At 56.0% G+C, this 26,365-nt stretch overlaps 11 protein-coding genes across 11 annotated transcripts; 6 read left to right on the forward strand and 5 right to left on the reverse strand.

The window, feature by feature from the left end:
* Positions 1 to 496: 496 nt before the first annotated feature.
* LTR77_003123 (uncharacterized protein) lies at positions 497 to 4,530 on the forward strand (the record flags this gene model as incomplete). The annotated part of the gene is made up of 2 exons (XM_064800380.1): positions 497 to 4,343; positions 4,400 to 4,530. 2 exons carry the CDS (start codon positions 497 to 499, stop codon positions 4,528 to 4,530), a joined length of 3,978 nt encoding a protein of 1,325 aa, XP_064661719.1.
* Positions 4,531 to 4,656: 126 nt separating this feature from the next.
* On the reverse strand, positions 4,657 to 5,697 carry LTR77_003124 (uncharacterized protein; the record flags this gene model as incomplete). The annotated part of the gene is made up of 1 exon (XM_064800381.1): positions 4,657 to 5,697. The coding sequence occupies one exon, from the start codon at positions 5,695 to 5,697 to the stop codon at positions 4,657 to 4,659; it is 1,041 nt and encodes a 346-aa protein (XP_064661720.1).
* Positions 5,698 to 5,771: 74 nt separating this feature from the next.
* HNT1 (Adenosine 5'-monophosphoramidase) lies at positions 5,772 to 6,226 on the forward strand (the record flags this gene model as incomplete). The annotated part of the gene is made up of 2 exons (XM_064800382.1): positions 5,772 to 5,891; positions 5,942 to 6,226. The coding sequence occupies 2 exons, from the start codon at positions 5,772 to 5,774 to the stop codon at positions 6,224 to 6,226; spliced, it is 405 nt and encodes a 134-aa protein (XP_064661721.1).
* Positions 6,227 to 6,434: 208 nt separating this feature from the next.
* Positions 6,435 to 11,974, reverse strand: BCK1 (mitogen-activated protein kinase kinase kinase; the record flags this gene model as incomplete). Its single annotated transcript, XM_064800383.1, has 2 exons — positions 6,435 to 6,552; positions 6,609 to 11,974. The coding sequence occupies 2 exons, from the start codon at positions 11,972 to 11,974 to the stop codon at positions 6,435 to 6,437; spliced, it is 5,484 nt and encodes a 1,827-aa protein (XP_064661722.1).
* Positions 11,975 to 12,978: 1,004 nt separating this feature from the next.
* Positions 12,979 to 13,656, forward strand: LTR77_003127 (uncharacterized protein; the record flags this gene model as incomplete). Its single annotated transcript, XM_064800384.1, has 2 exons — positions 12,979 to 13,191; positions 13,228 to 13,656. The coding sequence occupies 2 exons, from the start codon at positions 12,979 to 12,981 to the stop codon at positions 13,654 to 13,656; spliced, it is 642 nt and encodes a 213-aa protein (XP_064661723.1).
* An 851-nt stretch (positions 13,657 to 14,507) lies between these two features.
* On the forward strand, positions 14,508 to 15,633 carry LTR77_003128 (uncharacterized protein; the record flags this gene model as incomplete). Its single annotated transcript, XM_064800385.1, has 4 exons — positions 14,508 to 14,573; positions 14,628 to 14,971; positions 15,025 to 15,166; positions 15,217 to 15,633. The coding sequence occupies 4 exons, from the start codon at positions 14,508 to 14,510 to the stop codon at positions 15,631 to 15,633; spliced, it is 969 nt and encodes a 322-aa protein (XP_064661724.1).
* Positions 15,634 to 16,199: 566 nt separating this feature from the next.
* LTR77_003129 (uncharacterized protein) lies at positions 16,200 to 18,168 on the reverse strand (the record flags this gene model as incomplete). The annotated part of the gene is made up of 3 exons (XM_064800386.1): positions 16,200 to 16,551; positions 16,614 to 17,003; positions 17,054 to 18,168. 3 exons carry the CDS (start codon positions 18,166 to 18,168, stop codon positions 16,200 to 16,202), a joined length of 1,857 nt encoding a protein of 618 aa, XP_064661725.1.
* A 982-nt stretch (positions 18,169 to 19,150) lies between these two features.
* PKR1 (SMK killer toxin resistance protein) lies at positions 19,151 to 19,645 on the forward strand (the record flags this gene model as incomplete). The annotated part of the gene is made up of 2 exons (XM_064800387.1): positions 19,151 to 19,594; positions 19,631 to 19,645. The coding sequence occupies 2 exons, from the start codon at positions 19,151 to 19,153 to the stop codon at positions 19,643 to 19,645; spliced, it is 459 nt and encodes a 152-aa protein (XP_064661726.1).
* A 453-nt stretch (positions 19,646 to 20,098) lies between these two features.
* Positions 20,099 to 20,470, reverse strand: LTR77_003131 (uncharacterized protein; the record flags this gene model as incomplete). Its single annotated transcript, XM_064800388.1, has 1 exon — positions 20,099 to 20,470. One exon carries the CDS (start codon positions 20,468 to 20,470, stop codon positions 20,099 to 20,101), a length of 372 nt encoding a protein of 123 aa, XP_064661727.1.
* A 1,295-nt stretch (positions 20,471 to 21,765) lies between these two features.
* On the forward strand, positions 21,766 to 24,873 carry LTR77_003132 (uncharacterized protein; the record flags this gene model as incomplete). Its single annotated transcript, XM_064800389.1, has 1 exon — positions 21,766 to 24,873. One exon carries the CDS (start codon positions 21,766 to 21,768, stop codon positions 24,871 to 24,873), a length of 3,108 nt encoding a protein of 1,035 aa, XP_064661728.1.
* A 559-nt stretch (positions 24,874 to 25,432) lies between these two features.
* Positions 25,433 to 26,051, reverse strand: LTR77_003133 (uncharacterized protein; the record flags this gene model as incomplete). Its single annotated transcript, XM_064800390.1, has 2 exons — positions 25,433 to 25,852; positions 25,983 to 26,051. 2 exons carry the CDS (start codon positions 26,049 to 26,051, stop codon positions 25,433 to 25,435), a joined length of 489 nt encoding a protein of 162 aa, XP_064661729.1.
* Positions 26,052 to 26,365: the final 314 nt, after the last annotated feature.

The following is a 26,365-nucleotide window of genomic DNA, read 5'->3' on the forward strand; positions in this document are numbered from 1 at the left end:
ATCCGACCTCTCCGTTTTATATCGTATACTCTGTCCTGCTATCACAAACCTAAGTAGCTAAATCGAAAGTGATTGGCGCCAGACGTAAAGGGCGGGAGATGAAATGTTTATGACACGCCGTTCCTACGCTGACGTCTTCTAGTGCTCTGGAGCAGGTGCAGAAGCAGTACTAATAGCGGCTCAAGGTCCATCAGGGTGCTGTTTGGAAATGAAAAATCTAGGCGCGGCGCGGCTTTCAACATTCCGCGGTTTGGCGGCTATGAAAACATGGCAAGGCAGATTTGATATGTTTTCATTCCTCATGCTCTTGGCATGTCTTGTCAGTATGGTGCTCACTCGTGTGCTCCGAAGACATCCTTTTGCGCTGGCACACATCACCGACCAATTACAGTCACTCGTTTACGCTTGCGATTCAGCTTTCGATCTCTTATGAAGTTCTACTAATCTTTCTTTCACTTCGTTACTAACGGGAGCCAAACACAGGCTAACCGCGAACATGCTCTGGCGCGGTGCCGCAGTCGCGTTGCTGACCGGCGCGATATCTCTTCGATCGGCCGATGCCAAACTCATTACCATCACAGCAACTGCTAGCGTGTGCAGTGCAGTGTACACGAGCGGCTCCCGATCGGTGACCGTCGTGCAGTCGACGATCACAATTGTACCAATCCCATGGACCCACGAAGACGCCAACTCTGGAACGCCGTTCGTCCTTCAAGTCGAGCCAGACTCGTTAGTCGCTCAAAAGAAACGTGCACCCGTGCAGCCTGTCTGGGTCAAGCCGAATGGTGACACAACGACTGTCGGATCCGAAGCAGCGCAGTACGTAATTAAGAAGGGCAAGTTGTCGACAGTCTCCGGTGGCTGGATCTCTACCGAGCCCGGTGTCAGGTCTCAGCCATTCGCAGTGTCTCCTGAACTTGGATCGATCAGCAAAAGGTTTCACGTCGAGCAGGGCGTCCTCAATTGGACCAACCCGGAATTCGACGACAGGCTCGCGCAGCTCTACCGCGTATCTACCAATGGGTCTGCCAGCTTTCACGTCATTGCAAGATTCAAGGGCCAGATCTCTTCAAATTGGTCACCGGTGGTTGTGTACGCTCGACCCGTCCATGATGCCACTGGCTGGACGTCCAGCATGACAGCCTCGACAACAGTGTCGACTGACATTCACTCTCGAACTAAATCACGCACTCGCACACGGTCACGCACCCGCACACGCGCACCGACCAGCGGAGCTGACGGAGAGCCATCTCAGACCCCGCCTGTAGCAGAGAACGTATCGCCAAACGGTCTCTGCAGTGGATCTACCGGATACACTTGTGCGGGATCCGCTTTCGGCTTTTGTTGCTCAGAGTACGGGTTCTGTGGCATGGGTGCAGAATACTGTGGTGTTGGATGTCAGTCGGCGTTTGGAAAGTGTGCGGAACTTCCTCAGAGTTCAGGAGCAGGCAGCTCGACAACCTCAACTGCTACCGTTGAGCCCACCTCAACTGCGATATCCGACTTCAAGTGCCCAGCGGACAATGCGAGGAATGTGGTCGATGTAAATGGCATCCAATATGCCTTGGGCTGTGCGATGGATACCACTGTGGGCGCTTATGGCGCCTATGGTGTTACAGAGTCATTCAACGAGTGCTTCGCTCTGTGTGATGCTGAACCGTACTGCACGGCTTTCACGTACAAAGGCGGCAAGAAAGGCGTTGGTGTCGGTGTCTGCTACTTCAAGGACTTCAACTCGACGTTCGTCGAAGGGCGCGCGAGGATGGTGGCAGCCATTCGCCTGTCCCCGTTCCCGGACTCGTCCAGCTCAACAGCAACTCCTCCACTGTACACGTCTACTGCTGGCCCCATCGGTCCCGACCATCCTGGCGGTCCAGTAACATCGCGCACCTACAGTAATGTCTCGACTGGAGTCCAAACAGCCACCATGTCCAGCTCTGCAGCTGGTTTCAGCTCCGCTGTTGCGTTAAGCTCTGCACCTGCGAGCACGTCGACGGTATCGCCTATATCGCGAAATGGGCAGTGTGGCACGCAAGGCAGAGGTGGGACGCCGGACGGCTTCACTTGCAGCGGGTCCACGTTCGGGCCATGCTGCGGGAGCACCGGGTACTGTGGCAGCAAGCCCAGATTCTGTCGTGAAGGATGTCAACCTAGCTATGGCGACTGTCCGCAGCCAGTGACGGTCAACGGAGAATGTGGCCCCGACTTCAACAACACAACTTGCACCGGTGGAAGATTTGGTGCATGCTGCAGCATGGCTGGACAATGCGGAGGTACGCCAGAGTTCTGCGCTGTACCGAACTGTGATCCGTTGTTCGGCACATGCAATGCTGCTTCCAACATCAGCATGACGATGATGACCCCGACCATGGGCTCTGCGATGTCGACATTGGGGTCCACTGGAACAATGTCCATGACTCTGAGCCAAATGACAAGTGGATCTGCGATGTCCAGTTCAACTTCGATGCTGATGAGCAGCCAAAGTAGCTCGACAGCATCATCGACCGTTTCACAAGTCTCCTCATCCAGCACCATGCCTCAGTGCCCACAGCGGACTTGCGGTCCAGCCTCCACCAGCACAGGTTCGTGCAGTGACGCCTACGGAAACGTCTTCAACATCACGTGTGGGTCCAGCTTCCAGGGCACGGTTCTTCTTCGCGCGACGAGAAACAGTGTTGGCGCCTGCCTGACTCTCTGCGACACCACGACTGGTTGCATCGCGATCAACTTCATCGCCGGAACTGGGGCTTGTGAGCTGATCTCGAGCATAACCGGAGTCCTGCAACTTGCTGGCGCGGCGGGTGCGGCGAGACCTGCAGACCACACTACTGTCTACACTGCGCCACAGATGTCGATGAGCTCTACGTCTTCTGACATGAGCATGTCGTCGATGTTGTCAATTGCGTCGACGACGATGTCTGGCTCCAATTCCATGATGTCGTCTCCGAGCAGTACCTCTGGTGCCTCTGTTACCGCTTCGTCACCCAGTTCGGTTCAATCGACAAGCACTTCGACGACCTCCTCTAGTAGGTCGTCAAGATCACTAGCAACAACCAACGGAGGCCGCACTCGTACCGACAGTTCTTCTTTAACAGTATCGTCCGAGGGTCAGTCAATCAGCATTCCTTCATCGTCTACGTCTACGACAAGTGTTCAATCGACAAGCACTTCGACGTCTTCAACGAGTAGGTCGTCAAGATCGTTAGCAGCTACCAACGGAGGCCGGACTCGTACGGACAGCACTTCTTCGACAGCATCTTCCGAGGATCAGTCGACTAGCATTCCCTCATCGCAGTCAACCACTTCTATTTCATCGACTTGGACTGGATCCTATACTGGCTCACGGACTCGGTCTAGGACCACTTCTTCAAGCGTGACTTCTTCGATGCTTGCGTCGACCTCGTCCTCCGCATCGGCTTTCACGTCGTCGACCGCGGTTCCTCCTTGTCCCGCCGCCAATGGAACAGGCTTCACAGACGTTGCTGGCAATGAATACCTCCTCTTGTGTGACAAAGATACTGCCCCTGGTGCAATCAGCGTGGCCTTCGACCTTGACTTTGCACAGTGTATCAACAGCTGTTACTCCACTACCTCGCCCAGACAATGTGTGGCAGTCACTTATGTCGGAGGTGCTTGTTACTACAAGGCGGAGTACCTGGGCAACACCCCGTTCACTGGTGAAGTGGCCGCCGTAATCGCATCTCTTGTTGGAGTCACACCGGGAACCTACACTCCATTCAGCACTTCTGCATACTCAACAACGAGGACAACTACAACGACCACCACCTCTTCGGGGTCAGTCTTGACGTCAGCGCCATCAATAACACGGTCGAGCGCCACAACATCTCAGTCCTCCTCAAGCACAAACTACCTCATTTTGACCTCACCGACAGCCTGCAACTTCGGCGACCCTCCCAACACCGATGAAGATGACAGCTACTGCGAGATCGACCTGCCTTTCCCAATGCGCATGTACACCAGCTCCGACACGCAAACCTACGCCAGCACGAACGGCCTCCTGTCCATCTCATCCGGCTCCGCACAATACGCCGCCGACACCTTCCCGCAGGACTACCTGGCCAACTACACCGTGGCGCCCTTCCTTGACGACCTCTACCTTTACGGAACTTCGAGTCCCCAAGACGGCATCTTCTACCAGATCAACGCGGCGCAGACTGCGGTCACGTATGAGTACTATCTGCAACGTGCGGGCGACATCTCTTATCAGTTCCACTTCACTGTGGGTTACGATAGTGCGACGCCGGGGGTGTTTGTGATCACTTACTATTCGACTGGTGGCCCGAATGATAATGGGATATACTCTAGTGTTGGGATACAAGGCCGTAAGTCCAAGAACTCCGACTTCCGTTGATACGTGTCCATTGACTCATGTTTCTAGTCGATGCTTCTGGAGCCGCGGTGGGCTTCACTTATAGCTACGAAAGCGGCAGTATCTCTCCTGGGTTGGTGGTGACGTGCAATACCAACCAGAATACTTGCGTTACGACGACGCCGGGCAGGAAGAGGTGACGAAGCGAGATTGTCAGGAAAGCATGATGTCATGAGACTCGCCAACGGAGGAGCTGGTTCGGCTGTATGAAAGTTGCATCGCATCCAGAGAGAGTATGCGTGCCAACGAGCTTGAATGTCATTTTGTCAAACCACTCCACGCTTCACCTCTGTTCCGTTTCCTACTTCTCCAGCATACTGCACTTGTTGATCCCAGTCACTCAATGTCGTGAAAGAACTTCTCAACCATGCCTCCAGCTCATGCAATAGCAGCCGCACGTTCTCTCGGCCAAGGTAATCCGCCAATAAGTCTTCTGCATGTCCATCTGCGCCTTTTGGCTCGTTCGATTTGAGAACAGCCACAACATACTCAAGCAGGAACTCCCTATTCCCACCTCGCGGCGCAGAAGCTGTGTCCAGGAAGGTAAAGACCCTCAGCTCCCGCCGCAAGAACATCCGCGTCCGGCTTTGAAGCTCACGCGAGGCGGCAAAATCCTGTGGCGTGAAGTCTCTATACTGCGAGATTCTATTCGCGCCCACGTGCAGGGAGAACATCCGATCCCGATACACCCTTCTCCGCCTCTCCAGCGCTGGATCATCGCCACTTGAGCCGGCCTGCTCACTCTGCGGGAACCATCGTTGGGAGCGCCTACTGATGAAGTCTTGACCCCGTCTTCGGCGAGATCGTTCGAAAGTGCTTTCATTGCCTTTCTTCGGCTCCGGTGTAGATATTCGATAGCGCTTAAAATCTTCTGGGCCCCTAAAGTCGTATTGGACTTCCGTGATCGCTGCGTTGCATAGCGGGCAGTGTGATCTCTCCTGTAGCCAGGAGACCAGGCAGATGAAGTCAAACGTCAAGTGGTTGCAAGGCACTGCTACCGCCCGCTCGGTGATAGCCTCAAGGCAGATGCTGCAAGTCTCTCGTGTGCCATGCTGCTGCTGCTGCTGCTGCTCGTCGCCACTGGACTTCAAACGAGATGCTGCGCCTTTGAATTGGAAGTTGTCGCCATTATTCACTGCCGTCTTCGGGTGAGTGATCTGCTCGTCTTTACCGCCATCCATACATTCTTGGTCGCGAGTCTGTTTTGCAGAGATTGAGAAATGGTCGGAGGTCGAAGTATGCTCGTTCGGCCGCTCCCGGCCCGCCGCTTCGGGATCCGCCGGCGCTAATGAAACGTCATCTTGCATCGCGGGGTGAAGTGAATGCTCTCTTCGACTGCTCGATGAAACATTGGTGGTAAACAACCGCAAACACAACCACAATGGCCGCCAACTGCATCTTCTGCAAGATCATCAAGGGTGAAATCCCCTCCATGAAAATCTTCGAGAGCGAAAAGACCCTCGCCTTCCTCGACATCAACCCATTGAGCTTAGGCCACGCGGTACGCACCACCTCCCCCTCCACCACCTTACCAACTAACAACCCTTCTAGCTCGTCATACCCAAACACCACGGCGCCAAACTAACCGATATCCCCGACGACCAGCTCTCCGAAGTCCTGCCCGTCGCGTCCAAAATCGCAAAAGCCACGGGCTCAGACCAGTACAACATCCTGCAGAACAACGGCCGCATGGCACATCAGGTGGTGGACCACGTGCACTTCCACTTCATCCCCAAGCCGAATGAGCAGGAGGGGTTGGGGATAGGGTGGCCGCAGCAGAATCCGGGGAAGGATAAGTTGCAGAGTCTGTTGGAGGAGATTAAGGCGAAGATGTGAAGTGTACTATATTATGAGAGTAACAGGCAATGTCTGAGTACAGAAAAGGATCGCAAAGCGAAGGAACAAGTGTCTACGAGCAGACCAAGAAGTAAAATACACTATGTCGTCAGTCGTAAGAATCGTATAGCCGCCCAAGATCCCCATAGTGTACAGTTCTTTCCAACAGATGAAACAAAGCAACCAAAGGACACCACGCTGACTACCCTCAGAACGCGCCCCTAATCTTCGCATACAACGCCGTGTCCAAGAAGTTATAATTCGGATCCGAGATGCAGAACGGCGCGCGCAGCATCGTCTCGGCCGTCGGTCGTTCACCCGGTTCGCTGAAAATCAACCGTCAGCAACGTCTCCTCTTCCACAAGAAGGAATGAGCACTCACATAGTAAAACAATCCAACATGAAACTAATCGCCGCCGGCCCCACGACATCCGACACATCCTCCGGAATCGGCGGCGCCATGTTCAAACTCCCCAGCTTGAAGATCGCACCAATCGCCTCCTCCTTACTCCAAGGCCTTCTGCCCGCAAACATCTCTAGCACTACGCAGCCAAGCGACCAGATGTCGACTTTGGCGCTGTAGCCCTTGTTCATCGCATTGGCAGAATGGATATCTTCACCCTGCGCCAGAGCACCGCCCGGTTGTGACTGCGCGCGGATGACTTCCGGCGCCATCCAGAAGACGGAGCCTTGCATGCTGTTGGTGATATCGTTGTGGTAAGGGTCAGCAGAGCGCTTCGAGATGCCAAAGTCGGAGATCTTGCACGTCCCATCCAGATCCAGCAGGATATTATCGGCTTTGAGATCACGGTGCAGGATCCCTTCTGAATGCAGGTAGGCGAGCCCGTTGAGCGTTTGCCGCGTAAGGGAGGAGACGACGGCTTCTTCGAATTTGCCGTGTTTGCGCAAGCAGGAGCCGACGCTGCCGCCGGAGATGTATTCGAGGAAGATGGAGATGCTGTATTCTTTGCGCTCGCAGCCGAGGTACTGGACGATGTTGACGTGGTCGAGGTCCTTCATCGTGTCGATTTCGATGTCGAGGGCTTTCACCATTTCGCGGATCTTGGCTGGATCAGCGTTGGGCGCGCTGTGGTGCACTTCGACTTGCTTGACGGCGAGCAGTTCACCGGTCGTGGTGTTCATGCCGAGATAGACGCGGCCGAAGGTGCCTTTGCCGATGAGCTGACCGCGCATCCATTTGAAGGTTGGCTGTCTCTCTGGCGCCTTCGCGTGCTGGACATTTCCGGCTGGTATCGTGTCTTGCGGGATGGTGTCCAGGTTGCTGATCAGCCTGCTACCTCTTTGCGGCTTGACTTGCTCGATGCGAGCGCCGAACATCTTCGTGCTCTTGCGACGGACGATGCTACTGCTGTCACTCTTCAGCACACTAACTCTATTCAACGGCGCATTCGCCATGGAAACTCCACTCGCTCGCGACGAACCATACGAAGACGTCGACATATGCGCTTGCGCATTCGGCGCGGCGTTGTAGTTGTTCTTCACCACATCACGGATACTCTTGATCCTGCCAAGACCTCCTGCTTTGCGCATGTTGCGTGCAGCGACACTGGTATGCTTGTCACTCTTCGTCATCCCGCTGGTAGCATCAGCGCCATAGCTATCTCCCTCATCAGCACTCGACATGGGTGTGACGCTACGGCTGCTGGCCAGATCCTGCGACGAAGCCTTCGTGCTCAATGTCGATCTGTCCGTAGACTTGTCCGTTGACACAGGACTGCCATCCGCAGCAGCACCGTCAGCACCGGCCTCGTCCAACAACGGCTGGTCCAGATCCACGTTCGGGAAGAAAGCGTCAAGGTGCTCCACAATGCCCTCAGCAGGTGGACGATTCGCCCACACCTCGCTAGCAAAACTCTCTCGGCGATGTTCTCTTGCAAAGGCGCCAAACTCCTCCGGCGAGTCGGTGGAAGGATGGCCCGTAGAGGCAGAAGTCGGCACTTGTCGCTCGATACCATCCGAAGCGTCGTCGTTGACCTTTCTATCAAGCGGAGAACCAAACTTGACGTTCGACCTGGACGTCTTGACCTTGAGTTCTGGCCTGTTCGGTGAGCGATTCGGTGTATCGGCAGTAATGCCGAGGACGTCCCTGGCCTTTGCAGACGACGGTGTTTTGGCGCTGGTAGCCTTGGTGTCCTTTGCCGAGCGGATGGGGATAGCGAATAGTCCGTCATCCGAGTCTTCGCTCTCTTCCTGCACCATAGCCGGGCTCGGCTGGAAGTCAACTTGCCGCTCTGGCAGCTCAAAGCTAGGCCCGCGTCGTGTACTTCGTCGGTTCAAGCGACCAGGTGCCGGAGCGCTAGTGCTAGGGCTGACTTCAGGACTCCTGCCGCTACTGCTCTTGACTCTGTTAACCGTCGGGTTGGTCGGAATACTCAGCGTCAGGCTAGGCTGTCCATTCGCCTTCAATGTGTCCTCCTCGTCGCCAGCACCCTCGTCGTTCTCAACGTAGTCTGGTATCTTAAACACCTGCCCGCCCTTCGAAGCCGTGAAAGGACTCCTCGGCGATGCAGGACTAGCGTTGCGAGCATTGTTGTGGTGCTTATTGAAGTGAACATCTGACAAAGCGGAAGGCTTAAACTGCTGACGTGAGGTGTTGTTGTTGAGGTCCGGCGCAGTCGAGCTCTTCTGCAATCCAGAACTTGGCGTGCTTGAAGGCGTCCCGAAGCTCCTTGCAGCCATACCAGCACCGACCAAGGCACCGGCAATACCATGACTACCTGGCCTCTTCTCCTCTTCCTCCTTGATCGAGCCACCAGAGATTCGCTTCCATGGCTCCTCCTTCCGGTTCGGCCAGCTGGTGCGAATCGTGTTCGGCGCACCCTTCTTGGTCAAGCTGTTCGCCTTGGCAAGTGTAGTCGTCGGCTCCGGCACAGGAGGCGGCCTGCGCATAGGCACCAAATCGCTCCTCTTCTCCAAGTCCGTACTGCCAGATGAAACCGGTCTGGAGGGCGCATCAAAGTCGTGGATCCTCTTCTCGCCAATCTTCTCCCTCCTGGACTCCAGATAAGCCCTTTGCTTCCGTTCATTCTCTCTTCTATGCTCCTCTGCCTTCGCCTCAAGAAGAGCCTGGCGCTCGCTCTCCGGTAGGTTGTCGAACTCAGACTTGTCCGGTAGATCTGTAACTCCGCCATTCACCAACCGGCTGAAAGTCATGGGATCCAGCGGACGATCAGAGAAAGAGGCACGTCCAAAGGGTGACGGTGGCACGTTCTGCAAGCCCAAGCCCGCGCTCTCTGGAACGCGCAGAAACAGCTTCAGACTCCCACTTGAGTCCGCCATGTTCTTCTTCGCATTCATCAGCAGACTGTCCCCGAGGGCCTCATCGTGCTCCGTCTGTCCTGGGCTAGTGAGATGGACCGTGGCGTCTGGGCAGTCACCGAGGCCCAGATTATAGCATATGACGGTCCTCAGGTGATCCGCGCTTTCGACGTCGCTGATATCTATCAGACGATAGTTCCACGCATCGGGCGTGACAAGAACGAATTTCCTCTCGCTTGGCGGTTTGGCAGATGGTGCGGTGAAGTAAGATGTTCCTGATTCAACGCTGAGATGTCCATTCTTGGTCTTTCGACTCGACGCTCGCTCCAAGGCGGTTTCTGACAACGCGTTGGAGGAAGACTTCGATGGTAGTGCCCTGGGAGGATACGGTGATGAAGGACTGAATTCATCTTCGGGCGAGGGATGCGCGTCATCTCTCCTCGTTTTGCGGAACTTGTCAAGAAAGCCACGCTTGGGCTCTCGCGCACTTGCTGGAGTCTCGCCGCTATATCTGCTCTCCACGGGAGGCGGTCGAGTTGCCTCAGCCCCATTTCGCCTTCTAGTGTCTTCAGGAGGCGGCTTCGCGAAGGCGCTGTCGCCATCTGCTCTTTGAGCCGCAGTAGCTCGAGTCGGGCCGGGCGAGAGGTTGCTTCCATGGATCGGGATGTTGGTCTCGCTGCTTACGCCGCGTTGATGGCTGTAGTACCGCTGCCCACTCGTTCCCGCAGGGCGCGCATTTGACATGCCAGGACTTTGTTGCGGCGATGCTGAGAAACCCTTTGCGCTCAACTCACCACTTGCGCTGGGAGAATGGCGTCGCTGTATGTCATTGATGGATCCCATAAGGCTGGATGTGAAGTCGCTCCGAATACTGTTACCCATGCCGCTGTCGTACGTCACCGCCCTTTGCTGCGACGACCGCCGTTGCGCGATAGTCGGCATTGAGTGGCCAGGCGACTCATCGCCTGCCGTACCTGCGGTGCTTGGTGTAGTTGACGAGTTGAGAGAGTATTTCGGTCCTGAAAGATCGGGTGAGTTCTCCACGCCACCATCTGTCCCAGCGCTACCCAGGAGCTGAGCAGACTCGCGCCTGTTGTTGCTCAGAGGAAGTTTTGGTAAAGCCGTTGCAGGCGTACTGGCTCCGCCGGTCGATATAACATCTCTTACCAGCCTTCTCAGCCTCCTGCCCTCCTCGCGCTCCCTCGCTTGATCCCACAGCCCGCCGTTGTTGGTACATTCTCTAGCAACCTGAGGCAGGACGGTTTGCGGCATGAAGCCAATATTTCTCTGCCCTCCACTTCTGCCAATGTCGAGAAACAGCGAACCATGTACATTCAAATGGCGAAAAGCCGACTGCCATTCCTTGCTGAAATTGTGGGTGATCAACCACGTTTGTACTCTTTCGAGTGGCCAGTTCTGGTCTTGTGGGCTTGCAGGCGTTTCGCCAGATGAAGAATGGTCGCGGTTCGAAGAAGAATCTTGATTGGACTTTGACGACTGGTGGCGGAATGGCAGAGGAGCACGCTCTTGCGCTGGCGAAGACCGATATTCCTGCTTTTCGTTGGCGGGTGGCAGGATGATCGTATTCTGGCGAGCTGTTGGCGTGGGAGGTGGAAAGTTGCTGGTCTGCTGGGGCGGCGGAGGCTGTTGGTAAGTTTGATGGTTGTTGAACCAGGTGCTGGTGAAGTCGTTCACCCCGAACCTATCCTCATTACCCCAAGCTCCACCATATTGCGAAGCTTGCGTGGTGGACGGTCTGGACTGGCTGCTCTGCATTCGCTGAGACTCCAATGGAGGAATCCCCACACCTGGCCCAAAGCTCTCGCCGCCTGGAATGTAAGTCGCAGATGTCAATGGCTGGTCAACGGGCGGCTGGGGGTAATGCATATATTCGGCGTACGCTGTAGGGTCGTAGTTCTTCGGCTCTCTGTGGGCGGGGTGCTGCTGATACATAGGCGCCGGGTGTGTCGCCTGTCGGTGATTGTATGTTCCATATCCCCATTGCGGACCAGGTGGGGGAGGCATGTATGGCCCGTTCGAAGGGGCGGAGCTGTTCATTGGTCGAGGGGGCGGAGGTGGAATATGCATGCCTGAATTCGGAGGTGCAGAGGGCGGTGGTGGAGGCGGTATGAATCCTCCTTGATATGGTCCTCCCGCTGACGCATGACGAGCACCTGGAGCCGGCCACCCTTGCTGCCCCGGGTTGCCAGGCGTGCCCCGCCGAAACTGGTCCTGCTGTGACTGCATCGCGAGCTCGGTGGCATAGGTATGCGCGCGGGGTCGAGGGCTGGTCGAGTAGGGCGCAAGGCCCGGGGCAGAGGTATATCCGTACGCTGCGCTGTGTCCCTCGCCCGGCACGCTGAGGTTGTTTCCTCTGGCGGGTAATTGAGGCGGCGGAGTGTTGTGGCGCGAAGACTCGTCGGGGGTGTTGTTGGAGCTCGATCTCGCGCGTTGTTGGGCGGCCAGCATCGTCGAACCAACACGAATACTCTATCGCCAACACCGTGACTGGATGTCGTCGACCCAACTCACGTCATCCTTCAGCAGCTACTCGACCTCGACACCGGCAGCAATGCGCTCGCGCTCTTGTCTTTGTGTCACACCCCGTCTCCGCACTCTTCCCCTCTCTTGGTATGTTTCTTGAAGACCGGTACCTTTCACTACCACTCCGCCGGGCGCTCTGGAAGGCTGCTTGGCAACGGCGGCAAAACAATGGTTCGGGGAGGATCTAGCCTTGCTGACGGGGACTGAGGCCAACGGCTGTGCGCATAAGCAGACAGTGGTGTCTCCGGGCGGCCACAGCCAGACACCTTATAGCACTCACGGTCTGGCGACGGGGAACTCGCGACCGGGAGTGCTGTTCGTCGAGTATGGCGGAGGAAGTATACCTCGCCTCGTCTCGAAGACACCAGGTACAGTACCACCTGTTCGACGTCGCATCCGGAGCCACGTGCTGAATTTGCGCTAACTTCAGCTGGGCACTTTAATTGGCTTCCGACCAGCGGTTAAAATGCTTGGTATGCTTTTGCGTTGCGTCCTAGAACAACCACACTGCATCCACATTGGCCTGAACGACAGACCCACCACCAAGACAGTCAAAAGCTCTATCTCACCCTCGCGCCATGATGGCATATGGTCATCTTGTTCACGATGGAAAGACATCTGTACTCTGAAGTGGACCTCGCAACTGCTCCCTCGCCGCATAGCTCCTCCTCCAACAGAAGGGCTGTCTAAGCATACTAGGTTGGCGCATCTTGCTGGTATTTAATAGCATTCTCAGAGAATTCGCCCTTTTCTCCGCCCCTTCTCTCTGTCCCGCACCACTCTCGTCTCATGTTTACCTCATTCATTCACGAGCACGACATACAAACTACAGCATTCTACGCTCCGAGACTGCAATCGGTCTCTCGTTCCCACGAAGCCTCTCAACTTAGACAGCGGACTTTTGCAGCGTACGACTGAGCCCATACGATATGAGAACACCCTACAGCTCTGCGAGCCACACTTACAAGCGCGCCTGGTATGGAAGCCGTGGCTGGCGTGAGGCCAGACGGGTCCGAGCCGAGTTCTCCAACGATCGTGAGGCCTATTGGAACGCCTACCGTCCTAGTGCTAAGGAGCTCGACGTCATTCTATCCGAGAGCATGAAGGCCTTTAGAGTACTGCGGGCCAGCCTGATACAGCAAGTGCGAGAAGCTTGATACATTCGCAATGGACGAAAGGCTCTGGAAACCTTGTTGTCAGCTTTGGCAAGTGGAGATTGCCCGCCCGAGAACTACAAGTTTGTCGCCATCGACTTCGAAGGCACCATGGGAGACGGAGGTGTGAAGGAGGTCGGGCTTGCAGCTTTCGATCCAAAGCACCTGTTCGAGAGGAGGTCGCCGTCGGCGACAAATCTTGCCGTTGAGGGGCAGCACTACGCATTCAGCAGGAACCGCAGCCGGGGGTTTCTGTTCGGCGAAACTGTTAGGACTACCACAAACGCACTGCCACGAGTTGTCCAGGAGTACTTCGATTCTCATCTCAACGACGATTCCGGCGGTGTGATCCTCGTCGGTCACAGCTTGGGAGCGGATACACTGCAGATGGACAACTACGGCGTACCAGTCGAGTCATTACCCGCCATCGTTGGCACAGTCGATACTACCTAGCTCTGTCCAAAATCTCCCGGCGCACACACGAGCCTGAGGAACCTCCTGCAAACATACAATATACCGTGCCGCCGAGGGTCGCTTCACTGTGCTGACAACGACGCGTACTACACGCTGAGGCTGATGCTGGCGCTCATGCTAGGGAAGCTGGAGGAACCGACCGTCGCTTCGTCTACGCACGTCGAAGCGCTACGAGAACTGGTCCATCGACCGCTTTCCCTACCGGCTGCAATGTTCAGAGCACGGCAGGGAACTGACAACCTGTACCGCCACCTGGACGACGACTTTGCGCTGGACATGTTCTTGGACATGTCTGTTTGACGAAGCCAGAGGGAGGAGCACTGCATCAATCTCGAAGTCTCGTACATGGAGAAGACGTACGTGGTCCATTCACACTTTCTCGCCTGTTCATTGGCGCCGAGAAGGACTTGACTGATCTGTATATGCAGCGCACCCGGACTTTGGCGTTCTGCAGACAATTAGCTCCAGCCAAAGCGGCCCGCGGTGGATCGAGATGGACAAACTGTACATACGCAATTCTTATACACTTCAACTCGGTCTCGTCTTTGAGATCGAGCAAGCGTTCTCAACAGTCTGTACTGGCTTTTAATCTCTTTTGCGAGCATACTTGTTCTCAGATTGAGATGTTCCGCCCAATGGCGCTGAAGATGTGGTATGACGCTGCGCATACAGGAATGACGCTGAAGACAGCGTAATGCCATGTCTGTAGGTGACGCTCGAAGAGAAGAGCCTTACAAATCAAGGGGATAGCATGAAAGTATATCAGGCTTCAAGGAGACGATTCTTTTGACAGAGTATGAATCCCACATCACTCCTTTCTTCCCATCACGATGGCTTTCTCCTCAGCAGTCCTCGCAGCGCACCCTATCGATGCCTCACGCTGGACACACCACAGAGTACGCCTCGCCCGCCACCTCCCCTAACATATCACTGACCCTCCCTGCCCTCAGCCTGCTATCCGCCCAGACGCCAATCCCCTAGACGCCGGCGGCGAACAAGGCATCAAGCTCCACTACGTCTCCTGCCGCCCTCCCTTTGAGGCGGAGAAGAAAGGCACCATCCTCCTAATCCATGGCTTCCCACAAACCTGGTACCAGTTCCGCCGAGTTATCACGCCGCTCTCTGACGCCGGATACCACGTCATTGCGCCCGACTACCGAGGGGCAGGAGATAGTACGAAGCCAGCGCAGTATGAGGCTGTATTTACCAAAGCGGTTATGGCGGAGGATCTGAGGATTTTGGTAAGGGAGGTCGAGGGGGTGGAGGGGAGAGTGCATGTTGTGGGGCACGACATGTACGTCGGCTCACAGGGTCAAAGTGATTGGCGAAGCTGACTTCTCTGGACAGAGGCGGCACGGTCGCTCATGCATACGCCACTCAGTATCCGGAAGAGACAGCTTCAGTATGCTGGGGCGAATGTCCGATCCCTGGCAGTTCGTTTTACGAGCACCACAAACGAACTCCGCAGTTCTGGCATTTCTCGTTCCACGTAAGTCGGTCACTTCAGCTCAGCTTATTCAACACTAATCTGTAATACAGTCCATCCCCGACCTCCCAGAACTCCTCATCGCCGGCAGAGTCAAAGAATACCAAAAACACTTCTTCGACCGCCACTGCCAGGACCCTTCCGCACTTACGCTTGAAGACCGCGAAGTCTACGCTCAAGCATACTCCGGCAGTGGCGGCATGCGATGTGCTTTGAATGTGTATCGGGCCTTCGAGCGAGATGCTGTGCAGAACTATACATGGGTGAAGGAGAAAGGGAAGTGTAAAGTGCGTTGTTTGACGCTTTGGGGCGGTGCCAGTTGGATGAGTGAGGCGGAGGCGAGGAAGATGGGGGAGGAGTGTTACGATGATGTGGAGTATGCTGATGTTCCCTGTGCTGGGCATTGGATTGCGGAGGAGCAGCCGACGGGGTTCGTGGATGCGGTGTTGGAGTGGGTGGAGAAACACTAGATGCGCAGCTGTACCACAATGCAAAAGAAAAGGAGGTGACTAGCTGATCTGTGTGAATGTCTCACATACTCCTGATGCTTCCAACAAGCCCAAAAAGAACCTCAGTAGAAGTATGATATGCGGGACATAAGAAAAGAGCAAAAGACAACACCCAGCCCACCCCTTACGGAATGAGCCAGTAGAAGAGAAACTCAACCTCAGAAAGAAGTTTGGTTATACTCATTCATTCACTACAAGAGGCTCGAGCCAACCCCTGATTTAAGATCGCTCGAATCCCCAATGGGATCTTCTGCTCGAACCGGTGCAGAGAATCGAACGATAGTCGTCAAATCGTTATTGTGGCGTGTGTCGAGGCGGGTAAGCTTGCCAGGCTTTCCCGTTGTCGACGGAGAGCTAGATTTTGGATTATTTATATATGGGAAGCATTGGACTGTGAGCCGAGCGCCGAGATTGGGCTGGGAGCATGTGATTCTTGGCATGGGCCGCATGGCTTGATCGGGAAGGAACAGATTGGCGATTGAAGTGAGCTTTGCTCAATGCTTTGTTCGTACACACATGACTTACATCTATCCATAATTCACAGAAGCGATGCTCTTCCTCCTCGCCACCTGCCCACCCGGAGGAGGAGGGTCTCTTTCCAGACATCCGAAGCTCAGCACGAATGCCGCAGCCGCCACGCACGTCGCGACTCTCATCTGCGCCCGGAAGGCTTGCGCGTACACATCGACGACCGCGTCTTGTTGGTACGGATCCATCGTCTCGAGCACTAAAGGACTCCGGTGGAGCGCTTCGAGCTCTGATTGGTCGAGGAGCAGGCCTAAGTCGGAGGAGGTGCGGAGGTAGTGGTTGAAGATGATGGTCGAGATTGAGAGGCCGATCGAGCCGCCGAGGGAGCGCATTTGGCTTATGCAGCCTTGCCTGGTTGAGGTATTAGCAAACAGACAATTCAGCAGGCGAAGGGCATCAGAGGGGGCACTCACATAACAGCCGTATGCTCGGGCTGCGCCAAAAACCGCAAGACCGTCAAAATCGTCGTCGAAGCAATCGACATTCCAAACCCCAGCCCGAGAAGTACCTCAAAAACATACGTCTTCGCCATGATATTCTTACTGTCCGAAGCGCCGAGGGTAGTCATCAGACCATACCCGAGCAGCTGGATAGCAGAGGCCACGATTGTGGTGTAGGCGGTCAAGTTGCATCTTCTCGACAGACCGCCGGCAAGGAAAGTGCCCACTGCTGCGCTGACAACCATCGGGAGGAGGCGAACGCCGGCGATGGTGGGGTTATCGCCTGCGATGAGCTGGAAGCGGTCGGGGAGTGTGAGGACGATGAGGTACCAAAGGAAGCCATTGAGAACTGTCACACTACGCCTTGATGTTAGCTGACTGTTCGTGATGAACAAGGACAGAGAATGACTCACAGAATTGCCGAAAACATGACCCTCTTTCCAGCGACCCTGATCGGAAATATTGGCTTCAGCACCAAATCCTTCTTCCCACCAATCCAGGCTTCCCAGCCCAGGAAGGCGATGAAAGCAACGCCAGAGATGATGAAGCTCTCGATGATAACGCCGCTGTCCCAATCAAACACATGCGCACCCGCCTCTTGCAAGCTAAAGATAAGCATGACACTGGCTGTCAGCAGGAGACCTGAGCCAACAAAGTCGATAGCCTTCAAGCTCTTGAAGCTCATCCGGTACGGCCTGCCATCCTGTCCTCGCGTGCGTTTCGGCCATGCGACCAGCAGTCCAAGGAGAGCCAGAAACATCAAAGGCAAGTTCAGGTAGAAGATCCATCTCCAGTTGTCTGAATCGGTATCGTGGGTGATGATGCCGCTGAGTATAGGGCCGAGAACGACAGCGATCGCTTGCGTGACACTCACATACGTAGCCATCTCGTCGATCTTGCTGGGTGGGACTGCAGCAAGAGCAATGATGGTGCACATCGAGTACAAGCCGGAGCCACCGATGCCTTGTAGTGCGCGGAAAACGATGAGCTGGGTCATGTTATGTGCAGCACCGCATGCCGCAGAGAAGGCCAGGAAGAGCGTCATGCTCATCACCTCGACGGTCTTGAGGCCGAGGAAGTCTGACAGCCTGGCGAGGATTATCCCGAAGGCCATGTATGTTACCAGATATGCCGTGAAGACCCATGAGCTGTTCTGGAAGGACTCAAATCTGGACGCAATAGTCGCTAATGCTACCGCCACGATTGAAGTGTCCAAGAAACTGAGGAAGAGGCCGGTGAAAATAGACAGCATGACCACGACTAGCCGCCATCCCTTCAGGTCTAGTTTCGGCTCCAATGTGTTTTGAGCCTGGTCCGCAGCCGCGATCTCTTCGGCCAGGAGGTCGATGTCGTGGAGTATGACTGGTCCTTCAGAAGGGTCATTGGCTTTCTCGGGGTCGTTGTCGTGCCATCCTACTCTGCCGTGGGTCGGTCTTCGTGGGAACTTGCCGGATAGAGGTGACCTTGTTGCTAATGCTGAGCTCGATTTGCGGATGTGTATGGTCCTGGGTCGCTTGGGGCCAGGCATGGTTGTGGTGGTTGTGCGCAGAGCCAGTCGGGTTGCTGGTCGAATTTGAAGGGTACGCTATGGCGACGATATCCGCTTGAAGATGCAAGGATGATGATCATACTGTCGCGAGCATAGCGAAGACCGCAGAAGCGCTTTGATGGAGTCCATCGCCGCATCCGATCTTGGTCTCCCACTAGCCGAGTACAATTCCTTTGTTCCCATTGCAATAGCGCCGCAGAGACGGGACGACGATTCGCTCCATCTTCGGTCTTCTGGGAATAGTGAAGTGGCTGCCATAAACATAGAGAAGCACCGCATGATTAGGAGAATAGGAGACGTCTGAAAGGTAGGAAGGTGTAAGGTCAAGATCGGTGCATTCCTCACCTCGACTTACCACGACCCCGACCCCGACCCGACAGTATGGCGATAATCGATACCAACCCTGTACTTTCCCCGTTACTGTCCGACTATGTTCGGTTTGACGTTGGTTGTATTGGAAGAGTGAGAGATACATGTAGAGAAGAGACGGAAGCTCAGCGCCCAAGAAGTGAACACTTCCCAAGCAGGCAGGTACAGCGAACGGACCTCAGCCCGACGGCATGACGTCCAGCGAGAAGCGCGTTTGCCGATAGCTCACAAACGCCCGGCGCCTACGTATCTCGTGATTGTCTGCCTTGCTATCGTGATGCCTGAAGCTTGTGATAGTCGCATGTGATTGAGAATTGTCTAAAATACAGAGCGAAATCATACAGTACACGTCCGAATACCAGCAACAACAGCGTACATATCTAAAGGCGTACGAGGTACAAGCCAACAGCAAACCGCCGGCACAGTACTGGACGTTAACACGACTCACGATACACGACTCTCTAAACCAAGAACCAACCATTCCACGAACACACATACACGAGGACCCCCCAGCCCGCCGACCCAACCAGCCCTTCCAACCCCCAACCAAACCCCACCAATCTACCAAACAATGTCCTTCCTCACCCCCCTCATGAACTCCATCCTCACCCCGGGCCCCACACCCCCCCTCCTCCTCGCCACAAACATCACCTTCGCCGCCCTCCAACTCCTCCTCTTCGTGCTGCTGATCGCAACCTACTCCTACCACTTCGCCATCCTCTCCGTCCTGTGCGGAGGCCTATGGTGGAGCATAAATTGGTTCGCGACGGAGCTGCGGGCGGCGCAGGTCAAGGAGGAGGAAGCCGAAGCGCTGAGGAAGAGGGAGAGGAGGGAGAAGGGGAAGGGGTGGAAGGAGAAGGGGGAGGTGGAGGATTCGGCGGATGATGAGGGGGAGAGCACGGAGGTTGAGGAGGAGGGGCAGGGGACGGGAGAGGTGATGGCGGGGAGTGGTGGGAGGCATGGTGGGGTGGTTGTGACGGGGTTGGAGCAGGGGGAGGCGAGGCAGAGGCGGGTGGAGGAGGATGGCAGTGGGGATGTGAGTACGGATAGTGAGTGGGAGAGGGTGTCGCAGGAGGGGGATCGATGATGTTCGTTTGGCTGTGCGGGAGATGATGGTGAATTGAGGGTGTGGAGTCATGAGTGATGATGGAGATGATGCACGTTTATGCGAATGGATTAAGACATATGGTACATTGAAGCCGCGTGGCCTCTAGGCTCTACCTGCTTCGCGAGCTACAACAAGCCTATCAGGCTGGCGCGGTACAAAGGCCATCGCTCTACTTTACGACTGCCATGTAAGCCCCGTCATGCTTCCCCGGCCTGAGCTGTCTTCCACGAATCCGCATTTCGTGAAGCTGTGTCTTCGTCCCGCAGCCTCTGGTATGCCTTGGTTCCGGTTTCCTGGCGCTTCTGGTCCCAATCGTGGCTACTTCCTCAACTTCCGCAACGTCCAAAGCCCAAAGCTTTCTCTCAAAGCCCGCAAGGTCGTCTCTTTTCATCAAAAGTGGAGAATCCATCTATCCATACAAATCCAGCCCCTTCACCTCCCCTTCGCCCCCGCAGCATTCACACTCCCCGCCGTCGCCGGATCCAACGGCTGTGCCCCCTCCGCCGCAAGCTTCTTCATCGTTTGCTCCTTCTGATGCTCAAACACCCTGCGCTTCTTGAAGTACGTCACCCAACTCTCCGCACAAGCCCCTTCAAACGCCTTCAACTCCGGCGCGCACGCCTTCTGCGCCTTGTCGCTCTCTTTGACACTGTCGACGATGTTGTTGCGGTCGAGGCACTGGAAGAAGGCGTCGCGGCCTTCCCAGCATTGTTGGCGTGCGGAGCGGTCGGGGGCGATGAAGCCGCCGTCTTGGGAGGGTTCGGGGGAGGTGGTGGAGGGGGAGGTGGTGGAGAACCAGCCCATGGTTGGTGCTTGGTGTAGAGGGGATGGGTGGCGCGTTGTTTGTCTTCGGTTCTAAGTTGTTACAATGCTAAACGATCTCGGCCAGAAAGCCTAGTGAGAGACGTGTGTGATGAAGTAGATTAGTTTGGTGGATAAGTCAAAGTAGAAGAGAGAGTAGAGATGTCATTGATGGTATCGAAAGATGAAAGATGGACGTGCACTCGGCTCGCTTGCCTTTTGCCTTAGCAGCGTGTATCGACGCACGTGACCGAGTCGCTTGAAAGTAACGGTATGCAAGGTCGACTCTGTAGGTAGACGGCAGCATGAGGACAACTTGGGGTCCTTCTCGACAGCCTCGGGCCCCGCCAAAAGCTGAGAAGGCTGACGGCAGGCGATCGTCTGCTTACTGCCTGGAAGAGAGGTACAAGTACTCGCTTAAGGTACGCCTCATGGAAAATACCTCTTCCTTGTTGGCTGTGCCATGCAGCCTCTAGCAACGCGGCTCACCGTTCGTGATTGCCAGGTCTGGCGACAGACCGATAGCACCAGTCCATCGGAAACACAGAGCGCGGGCAACGGATCGCTTGCGAAACAGCAAGAGGATGAGCCGGATGTGCTTGGAGGAAGAGGTTCCAGTCCCCGGTTTTAGCTCGACGTCAAATGCGCGGGTGCACGGTCTCGGTGACAAGGAGTTGGTTCATCACTGGCCAAGCTTCAATATCTGCGTGGAATGGTTGTTCTGCCGGCGGAGAGGCTGCTGTCGCGTTGTTTTGCGTCGTGTTTCTGTAGAAGTTGTCAAGTGATCTCTGTAGAGGCGTGGTTTTCGAGTTGACCTGCTCGTCGCGAGGGGCTTAGTAAAGCAGCCAAGCCCCTACTCCGCCATCGGGTTCTGCAGAAGAGATGCGCTTCATCCATCATCACCCACGGGCGCGAAACAATAACTCGGAGACATCGGGACGACCTTGGCCATTGGGTAAGTCATCACCATTTCCCACTCTCGCCTGCTCTTGCCGCTTAGCTCTTTGCACGACGATGCGCCCATAGATTTGCCTGCGTGCCCGACCGCCCCCGCTTGTGGGCTCTCGGCTGACTGCTGCTGGCTTTATCGCATCCTCACCGTTTGCCAGAGGCTGGCAGGCACGCACGCACGCGTAACGCGACTGCCCTTCCCGCGCTAGCTCTGTTTACATTCACTTTCCCTTTCACATGACACGCTCACGACTGCCTCATTCGGCCATGCGCGCCCGCCCCGTTACTGCTGCTGCCGTCGCTGACCATGCCCTCTCCCACAGGCGACCGCGCTGATTGCGACGACGATGAACCAATGGGCCAATGGCCAGGCCAACGGCATGTTCTCCCAAAATCAGGCCGCACAGGGCCACCTCAACCCCTCGCAGATGTACTCCAACCTGGGCAACGGCAATGCGAACAACCTCGATCTCAGCCAATTCACTCAGGGTCTCCAGAATGGGACCTCCTCCTCCACCCCGAACCCTTCCTTATACCCTAGCCAGACCTTCCAGCCGGGCTCGGTGATACCCGCGAAACGGCCGCATGACGGTATATCTGGCTCCCCGGTGCAAGGCCAGGGCTCGCGCGCGCAGACTCCCAACTTTGGTGGTGCCTTCTCAAACCAGCAAGCAGGACAGCAGTTTCCCACTCCATACGCGCATCTCCAACAACAGGCCGGTTCCAACAATGCCACTCCATCACCCACAATGTCGAACCAGCAGTTCCGACCACCCACGCAGCCACAGCAGCGCATGCAGAACGCGTCGCCGAGTCCCTTCCCACAACAGCAGCAGCAGGGCGGGTATGGGAACCAGATGTCACCCGCCAACTCACAAATCTCAAATCTACCGACGAGCATGCCGCAACAAAATCCAATGGCCGGCTTCAACCAGCAGTTTGGAATGGGCGGCAACAGCAATATGGGCATGGCAGGGATGGGTAACTCTGCGCAAGGCCAGTTGGGCAACAATATGGGCAATATGAGAAACTCTCAACAGATACAGCAGATGTATCAGCAACGACTCCTGCAGCAAACAGCGGAGATGCGGAACCGCAGCATGATGCAGCGTCCGATGGGCGCGCAACAGAATCAGGCAATGAACAATGCTGGCCAGCAGAGGGGCACCAACCCGATGGCGAACGGACAGGCTGGTGCTCAGATGAATGCGAGCGCGCTGCAAGTACAACAGCATCAGCAGAAGAGAGCGAGCTTCATCAACACACTCAAGAGCCACGCGTTGCAGCAAAACAAGCATTTTGACGAACATCCCATCATCGCTGGTCGGCCGGTGGACTACCTGATGCTCTGGACGGCCACTACGCAACTAGGCGGCTCTGCCAGAGTGGAGCAAAGCGGACTTTGGCCGAACATAGCAGCCAGATTGGGCTTCCCGCAGAATGTTGTTCCCATGGCGGCTGAAGAGCTCAAGCAACTGCACAATCATGCTATAGGATATTATGAGCGAGCGTGGTTTGCGGCCAGACAGCAGGGCGGCCAGGCGAGTAAGCAAGAGCAGGCAAGGATGCATGCGCATCAGATGGCGGGGGTTGGTGGTCCTGATCAAGCGTCGCCGACGAAGATGCAGGCCGGTATGCAGCAAAGTCAGCTTGCGCAGTTCCAGCAGAATCAGCAACAGCAAGCTCAAGCAACACCCATCCAAGCGAACGCGCAGTTACCACAGAATGGCATGGTCACGCCACAACAGCAACAGCAGATGCTTCAGCATCGGCGGAACAGCAGTCTGAGAAAACCCGAGCAGATGACACCTCAAGGCGGAGCGGCTGCTCCATCTCCAATGTCTGCCGGTAAAGCCCCACAGCGCTCGCCGTCAGTCAAGCAAGAAGCGGCGACCTCACCGTTGGCCAAAGAGGCGCCTCAAAGTAAGAACTACGTTCCAGCCGCGCGGACTGCCGGATCGGATGGGTCGTATGGTGGCCTGGATGTTCCCAGTATGACGGCCGTTGGCGAAGCGATCGCGAGACATAGACCGGACATGCCATCGATTACTGAGATGGGGCTGGTCGACACGAGAGCCATCACGCTGAGTCTTGCATCTGGAATCCATGCCGAGGTGAGGTATGCGCTTGACACGCTTGCGATGCTTTCAAACGAGCATAACGTGGCCTTCGATCTGGAGAAATGCGAGGATCTGATGGATGTCATCGTCGACTGTGCCGAAGAGCAGGTGGACAAGCTTTCTGATGAGGCTGTCGAGGTGTCGGACGCATTGGACTTGGCGCCGTATGAAGACATCATGAGGGCAAGTCGAGCAGAAGCCGAGACACTGCAAGAAGTACATACGCTGGGCACGAAGGCATACGACTTGGACCGCGTTGCCGATAAGGTGATCGCCATCACCACAATCCTGCGCAACTTCTCCTTCTACGAGCACAACCATCGACTACTGACACAAAGCTCACTCTTGAAATGGCTCAGCGATACCATCCGGCTACTCGGGACGCGCAACATGCTCCTGCGCACGTTCTACAATACCCAGGACTTCTACAAAGACATGATCATCTTCCTCTCCAACATCACGCAAAGCCTGGAACTCCCCAGCCGCGACGACGCCCTCCACATCCTACACTTCCTCCTCGCGTTCGCCCCCCAACCGGCCCCCAGCTACTCCGAAAGCGGCGGCAAAATCAGCTTCTCCAGCTTCGCGCCGCTCGTCCACCGCTACCTCCCGCCGGCGGTCGACTGCCTCGCCAAACTCCTCGCCCGCCAAGACCCGAACCGTATGCTGTACAAAAGCATCTTCACCGCCTCCTCCTCCTCCCTCGCCATCTCCGAATCGCCCCTCGACCTCCTCACCCGCGCCTTTGCCCTCTCCATCTCCGTCCTACCGAACCGCGTCGCGCGCCAGGGCACCGGCACCCTCCTCCGCATCGTCGAAGCGCGCAAAGCATACCTCACGCAAGGTATGCTCGCCGCCGACATCCTGACCTCCCTCATGCCCGGCAATGAGCCCGAGCTCGCACGCGCGTGGGTGGAGAGCGAGGACGGCTGGGCGACGGGTTTGCTCAGCTTAGCGGCCGTGTTGTCGGTGGACAAGCAGCAGCAGCATCAGCCGATGAGCAATAAACCGCGGGACCTGGGGCTCGATCACGATACGTTCAGGTTGATCGCGCATCGGGCGCTGACGATGATGAAGCGGTTGGTGGAGAAAGCTGGCAAGGTCGGCGCTGCTGCTTCACAACACCAGCAGAACGGGGCTGTGAATGGTTCTTCGACCCGCAATGCCGAGGGGGAAGAAAAAGACAGCTCTACGGCGGTGGCGGTGCAGAAATGGAACGGCGTGCCCACGAGCAATGTCATTCTCGGCGCGCTCACGCATCCGGATGCGGATAAGACGGCGCTGCGGCTGCTGTGTGGGTTGTTTGAGATGAGCATGCAGCAGGCGGTCAGCTAGCACGAAGCAGAGCGGGAGCAGGAAGAAGCGAGAAGAAGGAGGAATGGGGGGAGCGTGTGTACATTATGACAGAAGACCCATGACTTGAGTTGGAGATACAAGGAGTATTGGAGACCTAACAACTACCTGTGTTTTGGGAAAAGAGGGAGCAGTGGGGGAGGGGGGATATGTGCTTTGCTAGGTACCTACTACTTACTTCTGTGGATATGGGATGAGGTTGTTTTATCTTACCTTATGGTGTGTTTTTGTGTGATAGGGAAAGTTTGCTTCTTTGCTCCAGTTCAGTAGCCTTTCGTTGCCCATGCAAGTGCTACGTGTGTGAGAGGTGTGTGCAGGGCTGTGGATGATGGGTGCTTGTGCTGCTATGTCTTCCCAATCGTTCATCGCCTGGATCAATAGCTGATTGATGTCTGCTGTGACGCTCTCCTGTTAATCGAGCCGTCCAGACCGCAGATCAAATGTTCATACTGCAACCACAATCCCCACAACCCTTCACCCCAGCCAACCTCCCCCTCCCTCCCCTCACTTCCCATCCCCCCTTCACGCCCACGTTTTCGAATCAATCAAAGTCCGCGAACCCGAAGTCGTCGTCGCCACCCTCCTTCTCCTTCTTCACGTTCACCGTGACCTTGGGCGTGTTCTTAGCCTTCTTGCTCGGACTCTCCTCATCGTCCCCATCTTCCTTCCCCTCCTCGCCGTTCACACCGTCCCCCTCCGTCTCCCCAGCCGCCTTCCTCCCCCTCTTCTTCCCCGTCCCCGTCATCGGCGTACCCTTAGCAGCCGGCATGGGCGTGTTCTTCTTCGGCGTCGCCTTTGACGGCGTGGCCTTCGGCGTCCCCGTACCCTTGCCAAAGGCGGTGACGTCGGAAGAAGGATCCCCATACTCCTCCCGCAACTTCTTCTTCGTCACGCGCAGCAGTTCGCGCGCGGAGTGGGCGGAGGCCAGGCCGGCGAGGCGATGGAATTTGTCGTAGTCGACCTGGGCCCCTTTTTGTTAGTACCAGTTCGAGATCTGGGAAGTGAGCGCAGGGGCGGGGTCTGGTGCCGTGGAAAGGGAGGGTAGGGGGAATTGGGGAGGGATGGGTGTTAAATGGGAATGGGGAAGGTACCTTCGGCTCAGTCTCAAAGCACTGCCAGGCGAGGGCGAGGTTGCGCATTTGGGTTGCTGAGAGGGGCATGGCGGTAGGAGTGTTCTGGGTTTCTTGTTTTGGTTGTGGATGGGTTGTGACGGGTTTGGTGAGAGGTCTGGAGGGCGGGTTGTGAAGGGCTTGTAGGCTAGTTGGAGAAAAGTCAGTGGTGCACGAGATGAAGTGAGGTCATGGAAAGCGGACAGGTTGGGCTGGGCTTGTCCACCTCTTTGGTGGGGGGGATGAGGAGTCAGGTCGGTGCAGATGAGGTTGTTGCTGGTGAGTGATGGAGGAGTTGATTCAGCTTGGTAGTTAGAAGAAAGGCTGACGATCTAGTCGAAGGGTGGTTGGGCTGAGGGAGCGTG

This window comes from Saxophila tyrrhenica (genome assembly GCF_035928015.1).
Source record: "Saxophila tyrrhenica strain CCFEE 5935 chromosome Unknown scaffold_4, whole genome shotgun sequence".
Lineage (NCBI taxonomy): Eukaryota > Fungi > Ascomycota > Dothideomycetes > Mycosphaerellales > Extremaceae > Saxophila > Saxophila tyrrhenica.